Source organism: Colobus angolensis, unplaced genomic scaffold (assembly GCF_000951035.1).
Source record: "Colobus angolensis palliatus isolate OR3802 unplaced genomic scaffold, Cang.pa_1.0 Scaffold68, whole genome shotgun sequence".
NCBI lineage: Eukaryota > Metazoa > Chordata > Mammalia > Primates > Cercopithecidae > Colobus > Colobus angolensis.
The window spans coordinates 5,377,201-5,384,632 of NW_012120487.1; the positions used below are offsets into that span (position 1 = coordinate 5,377,201).

The following is a 7,432-nucleotide window of genomic DNA, read 5'->3' on the forward strand; positions in this document are numbered from 1 at the left end:
CCAGCCAGACAGGCTTCTTTACTATGGGACTTTATAGATCCATTAACAAGGTGGTGTGTAATCTAATTTTTCAAGAGGAAGATAGCATCTAACTATTCCCAAGTTTATTTGAACCACAAGTCTTTTTTTCCTCAGAGTTTCTCCAAAGCCAGTGTTCCTTCATATGTTTTGTGAAACACTTGTCTAGTAGGAATACAGTAGGTCACTGTCTTTAATATGTATCTATATATATAGATATGAAATATGATATATCTATATCTATATTCAATGAGAGAGAGAGACAGAGACAGAGTCTCGCTCTGTCACCCAGCTAGAGTGCGGTAGTGTGATCTCAGCTCACTGCAACCTCTGCCTCCTGGATTGAAGCGATTCTCTGCCTTGGCTTCCTGAGTAATCCTGGGATTACAGGCATGCATCACCACACCCAGCTAATTTTTACATTTTAAGTAGAGACAGGGTTTCACCATGTTGGCCAGGCTGGTCTCGAACTCTTGGCCTCAAGTGAATCCATCTGTCTCAGCTTCAGTGCTGGGATTACAGGCATGAGCCACCACAGCCAGCCAATATATTTTTAAAATCAGTTATTCGGTAAAGGTATGAAAGGTATTTAGCACAGGTATATTCAAATGCAGTATCCAAAATAAGGTAGGTGTTAAGGATACAATGTTCCTTATTAGTCATATTGTATCTAGAAGATTCAAATAAGTTTTGTATATCATTAATGAAAATATAGTCATAAAACTAGAGGATCTCCAGAGGATGATTCAATACCTGTGAGAAAGCTGGAGCCTAGGTCAAAGTAAGCCTTCTTGAATAAAGTATGAATGTTTAACCTGGAAAGGTAGAGATTAGAAGGGGATGAAAAAATAGCCATCTCAATACGGTGTTTTATTATGTGGAAATAAGGCTGAACTTCTGTATAGCTACAAAAGGCCAGAACCAGCACCAATGGGTGAAAGTAAGTAAATGAATGGATATGGCTGTGTTCCAATAAAATTTTGTTTACAAAAGCAGGCTGGAGGCCAAGCAGGCTATAGCTTGCCAACCCCTGACCTCAACCATTAAGGCTCCTTTTCTTGTAAGATACTTGAATTCTTAATTAGAGGAAGAACAAAACAAAATGGAGGAGTATATCTTAAAACCTTGTTCCCAGAACTATTGTAAGCATCAGAATTATTGGTTACATGTTTATGGTGAAATATAGATTTGATTTTCTTTTTTAATTTTCTGTATGATGGTGGTTGTAATTCTCAACTTCTGAATATTTCATTATTGTTTTCAATCCCTCCAGCTTAGGGTCTGTCTTACTAAACTATTTCTATTGCTGTTTTAGTGACTGGTGCCAGTTTCTTTGTGTTCAGTGGCGCTCTGAAATCCTCTTCTGGATACCTTGCCAAGTCCAGTATTGTGGAAGGTAAGGAATGAATTTGTTCAGTCCTTATAATAAGGATTGAACTTATGTACATAAAGGGAATCCTTTACACTTCTGCTGTAGATGTCTGACTCCTGTTTATTCAGTAGCATTTCTTCAGCAAATTAAAACTGCCATGAGAGTGCTTAGTTCTCTAAAGAAAGGAGTAAGTGGCAGGAATACCATGTGACAATGACATTAAAACTAGGAGATGGCCTTTCAGAGCTCTGGGATAAGGTACCTGAGGGCATGTAGTCTGAGTTCAAATGTATCATTGGGTGGAAATATTAATATGTAAGTGTGTAGATGAAAGTCAGTCTCTCCTGTCCACAAGAATGCTGTTGTCATCATTTGGAGTGCAAAATGGGATGTGCTGTCTGCTAGTTTGCTATAATTAGACATGACAGACATGTTGACAAAAGTTAATTAAACTAAAGGCTAATTGGCACACTGTTTATTTTCTTTGTTGGTTATTTGTTGTGTTTTGATCTGGTTACTCTTATTTCATAACAGCTGGCTTAAAACAACCATTTTATCCCGCTTGCTTATCCTCTAGATCAGGAATCTTGACAGGGCAATGCAGGGATGGTTTAACCCTGCTTCATGATGTTTGGAGCCTTAGTTGGGATGACTTGAAGTTCTCTGATGACTAGGAGCTAGAATTATATGAAGGTTTGTTCACACATACATCTGAGGCCTGGCCTGGGATGATTTAAAGACTAGGAGTGGTGACTGGCATACTTCCGTGGGGACCCCTTAACATGGCTTGGTAGCCTTGGGATAGTTGGACTTCTTACATGGTGGTTCAGGACTCCAAACATGAATGTTCTAGCAAGAAGGTGGAAGCTGCATTGCCTTTTGTGACCCATCCTTTAAAGTTATATTGTGTCATTTCTACCATACTCTGGTGTTGGAAAAAGGGAGGGGAATTACACTTCACTTCTACATGGGAGAATGGGAAGATAGCATTGTAGAAAAATAAGATGGGAGATATGGCCATTTATGGAAAATGTAGTCTGCCTCACATGATGACAGGTTTTCATTATTACAGTAGCTCACTCCAAAGCTCTGTGTAAAAACAGTCCTTTCTTAGGCTGGGTGCAATGGCTCATGCCTGTAATCCCAGCATTTTGGGAGGCCGAGGAGGGCAGATCACTTGAGGTCAGGAGTTCGAGACCAGCCTGGCTGACATGGTGAAACCCCATCTCAAGTAAAGATACAAAAAAAAACAGCCCAGCGTGGTGGCACATGCCTGTAATCCCTGCTACTTGCGAGGCTGAGGCAGGAGAATCGCTTGAACCTGGGAAGCAGGGAAGCAAAGGTTGCAGTGAGCCGAGATCGTGCCATTGCACTCCAGCCTGGGCAACAGAGTGAGACTCTATCTTAAAAAAAAAAAAGAAAGAAAAAAGGCCAGGTGTGGTGGCTCACACCTGTAATCCCAGCACTTTGGGAGGCTGAGGTGGGCAGATCACGAGGTCAGGAGATTGAGACCATCCTGGCTAACACGGTGAAACCCCATCTCCACTAAAAATACAAAAAATTAGATGGGTGTGGTAGCCGGCACCTGTAGTCCCAGCTACTCGGGAGGCTGAGGCAGGAGAATGGTGTGAACCTGGGAGGCAGAGCTTGCAGCGAGCCGAGATCGCAACACTGCGCTCCAGCCTGGGCGACAGAGCGAGACTCTGTCTCGGGAAAAAAAAAGGCCTTTCTTAGGGCTGGATTCCAGTGTGTTGATTGAAATACATAGATAATCTTACATATATTTATAGATACTGGCTTTGGTCTTCTTTTGGTAAATTTAATAAAACAGTCAGTGAAACACAGAGTGCACTATTTTACAACTAAAATTTACAACTCTGACTACAAAACAGAAACATGCCGTTAATAAATTGTTACAAAATCTAAGAGGTTTTTGGAGGTTTTTTTTTTTTCTTTTTTTTTGAGATAGAGTCTTACATGTAGCCCAGGATGGAGTACAGTGGCACAATCTTGGCTCATTGCAACTTCTACCTCAAGTAATTCTCCTGTCTCAGCCTCCTGAGTAGCTGAAATAACAGTTGTGCACCAACACACCCAGCTAATTTTTTTGTATTTTTAGTAGAGCCGGGGTTCCACCATGTTGGTCAGGCTGGTGTTGAGCTCCTGACCTCAAATGATCCACCAGGCTCAGCCTCCCAAAGTGCTGGGATTACAGGCATGAGCCACCGTACCCAGCCTAAGAAAGGACTGTTTTCTTAAAATCTAGGAGTTAAAAGTCATTTGGTCTAAAGCAACTAGTTAAAGCCTATATGATCAAATGTTGACTATAGCTGAAATTGTGACTTCACAAGGTGATTTTAAAATACCCCTTAAATGTTGTTAAATGATAAAATGAACTGGGCATGGTGGCATATGTCTATAGTACCAGCTACTTGGGAGGCTGAGGTGGGAGGATCCTGTGAGGCCAGGAGCTTGAGGCTGCAGTGCACTATGATTGTCCCTGTGAATAGCCACTGTGCTCCAACCTGGGCAATTGTTTCTTTAAAAAAAACAAAAAGAAGATAAATTGACCTGACACAGATCCTTACCAAATCAAAGCAGCATGTTTAAAAATTATGTGTTTATGTGACTGGGTTGGTAATTTCTTGGGTCTTGCATTTCATTTGTGTGTTTCAGTGGAGCAATTGGCTGCCTGTTTATGAAATTTTTATTGAGACTCTTTAGAAATTATTTCATTGTGTGTCAATGAAGCAGAGTAATTGCTCAGCATGTGACAACTTTTACTCTCAATTTCAGTGTTTGCCTTCAACTCAGGTAGGTAGCAGCTGAAAAAGTTACCATCTGTTGGTTATCTGATAGCCCATATGAAACTCGGTGGTAGGTTTGCCTTATTTGCTAGTCAATAAATGGATTTATCTCCAAGCCCACTACTATAATTTATTCAGTGATTTATTTGGAAACATTTATTGGACATTCACTCTATGCCAGGCAGTCATAGTAAGGTGAGAGAGATGGAGATGCAAACAAATAAATATGATCAGAGGATGATAAACGCAGGAGTGAAAATAGGAACAAAATGTTCAGTGTGTCCAGAAGAAGGTGACTGTGTTTAAGTTTTCCCCTTAAGTAGTCTCAGGAGAAATTCTTAGTTGTGTCTGAAGTGAAATCAACTTAGTTGTGTTTGAAGTGAAATCAACTAGCAAGTGTTTTAATCTTGGCATTGCTTTTCACAACACTTTCAGTTAAGAGGTTCAGCTCAAAGAGCAAACCTCTGTATCAGTCAGCTTTGGAAAGCAGAGCAAAGATTTACATTTAACTCGGAGGGATTTGCTAGATGCCAGGTGCTGTGTTTCATTTGCCTCTCCTTTGGCTTTGTATTGATTGCTAGATGGCGTTATGGTCCAGATTACTGCAGAGAACATGGATTCCTTGAGGCAGGCACTGCGAGAGATGAAGGACTTCACCATCACCTGTGGGAAGGCGGATGTGGAGGATCCCCAGGAGCACATCCACATCCAGTGGGTGGATGATGACAAGAACGTTAGCAAGGGGTAAATGCAGTACATGTCCCCCCTTGTGGCTTTTAGTTATAGGTTAGGCTCTGGGTTTTGTCTGCTGTCTACATTGGTGTTTTATAGCTTTACTGAAAGCCCTGCCTAAGAAAGACTGCTTTGTATGCTTAACATATAATTTTAAATCTCTGGTTTTGTAAGTTAGTTTCTGAAGGAGTTTCTGTATGTATTTTTGAGAGGAATATAAGTAGAGGGGTTGATGAAACAAAAGAGTCCCTCTGTAGTTATTGAGATAACAGTAATACCTGAGCCTTTTAAGATTTACAACACATTTTTGCCAACATTGTTTGGTTTGATATAATAACAGGTGTTAACATTTCCATTCTATAAATGAGTAAACAAGTACCAAAAGGCTAAGTGACTTTTCAGGTCTACAAAGCTAGGAAGTGATAAGACTAGCTCTTAAAACCACCTTCTTGGGCTTCAAATTCTATATTCTTTCTCAGTGTTCGACAACTCTATTCTAATGGTTCAAGCCAAAACCTTGGAGACATCTTTGACACTTTTCTTTCCCCTCACCCCTTTCTTTTTCTCATACCCAGACATTCAGGGACAAGCTGGAAAACATTGCATTTATACATTACAAACTGAACTTTGTATCCTTTCTCAAAGGATTCTACACAACGAAGGGTGCTATTTTTTTTTTTTTTTAACATTGCTATTTGATGAATTAGAAATTAAACTTAAATTCAAGTAATTTTGACTAAATGAAGTGAATGCCTGATACTGAAATTTAAGTTAGATTCGACTTTTAATACATAGAGATTTAGCCTGGTGTGGTGGCTCATGCCTGTAATCCCAGCACTTTGGGAGGCCGAGGCAGGTGGATCATTTGAGGTTGGGAGTTCAAGACCAGCCTGACCAACATGGAGAAACCTCATCTCTACTAAAAATACAAAATTAGCTGGGCATAGTGGCGCATGCCTGTAATCCCAGCTACTCAGGAGGCTGAGGCAGGAGACTCACTTGAATTGGGAGGCAGAGGTTTCGGTGAGCCGAGATCATGCCATTGCACTCCGGCCTGGGCAACAAGAGCGAAACTCTGTCTCAAGAAAAAAAAAAATACATAGAGATTCAAGAACATAAACAGGTTTGAAAATTGTTAGGGAAAGTTTAGAATCTTTGTGCCAATTATTTTGAATCCTAATCAGAATGAATGTGTATCTCCACGTATTTATACTTGTTGTATTTCAGGGAGGAAATGACTGTCAGAAGTGGCCTTTCTGTTTAGGAATCTAGGAGTGATAATTTAGCACTAAAGGGAATGTGTTATGACAGATACATAGATACCTGTTTATACCAGCACTGTCATAATTAGCAACTTGGTCAAATAATTCCTTTTTCTTTTTTTTTTTCTTGGAGACAGAATCTCACTCTATAGCCCAGGCAGGAGTACAGTGGTGCGAGCTCCACTCACTGCAACCTCCGCCTCCCAGGTTCAAGTGATTCTCATGCCTCAGCCTGCTCAGTAGCTGGGATTATAGGCGTGTACCACTATTGGCCGGCTAATTTTTTGTATTTTTAGTAGAGGTGGAGTTTTGCTATGTTGCTGATGCTGGTCTCGAACTCCTGAGCTCACACAGTCCTCCCACCTCAGCCTCCCAAAGTGCTGGGATTACAGGTGTGAGCCACCACGCCCAGCAAATGATTCTTAATAAATATTTATTAGACTCCTGAGTTCCAAGCAGTGGATCAGTAATGGGAATATAAGCACATACAGGTGAATATATCATATTCCCTCCCCTTCAGAAGTTCATTTGTAAGTCAGGTATGCAAACATGAAGAATCTATCATGACGAGTATCATTACAGTCAGGAGCAGAGTGAAAATAAGATTCTTGAGTGGGTGACCATGCATTCACTGAAAGAAGGAATACTGGAAGAAGAGCAGGTTTGATTAATCAATTTCTTTACATTAAAGAGAACTAGCTCCTGGAAAAATGATTCCTTTTTGCATGTGTGTTCTTTGAATTATTGCAGTGCATCAATCCTTTCCCAAGAGTTCAGTTCATGTACATTTTTATACAGTGGCTTCGTCTTGCTATGATGTGCTTGCTGCACAGGTGTGTTCAGCAGGGTACCCAGTGTAATTAGCAGGAAGACTTCTGCAGCAAAATGTGATAGGAAAAATGGCTTTTCTAACTTCAAGAGCCGCTTCTATCTTTCCTTTGCCTCTATTTTAGTGTCGTAAGTCCTATAGATGGGAAGTCCATGGAGACTATAACAAATGTGAAGATATTCCATGGATCAGAATATAAAGCAAATGGAAAAGTCATCAGATGGACAGAGGTAAGGAAATGAAACTTGGCATACTTGACCCACTTTGAGCACAACTTTTTGCTAGGCCGAGAGCCACATTCTGGGTTGACTCTGTAGGATAAGAAAAAAATATCTCTGGCCGGGCGCGGTGGCTCAAGCCTGTAATCCCAGCACTTTGGGAGGCCGAGATGGGCGGATCACGAGGTCAGGAG

General features: G+C 40.8%; 1 protein-coding gene across 1 annotated transcript in view; it reads left to right on the top strand.

The window, feature by feature from the left end:
• The window catches only part of ZFYVE9 (zinc finger, FYVE domain containing 9), a 136,440-nt gene that overhangs the window by 122,646 nt on the left and 6,362 nt on the right, over positions 1-7,432 (top strand). Inside the window, exons 13-15 of the mRNA XM_011926373.1 lie at positions 1,321-1,414; positions 4,779-4,941; positions 7,145-7,250. Of these exons, the coding sequence (XP_011781763.1) occupies positions 1,321-1,414; positions 4,779-4,941; positions 7,145-7,250 (363 nt within the window). The remainder of the gene's footprint in view (positions 1-1,320; positions 1,415-4,778; positions 4,942-7,144; positions 7,251-7,432) is intronic.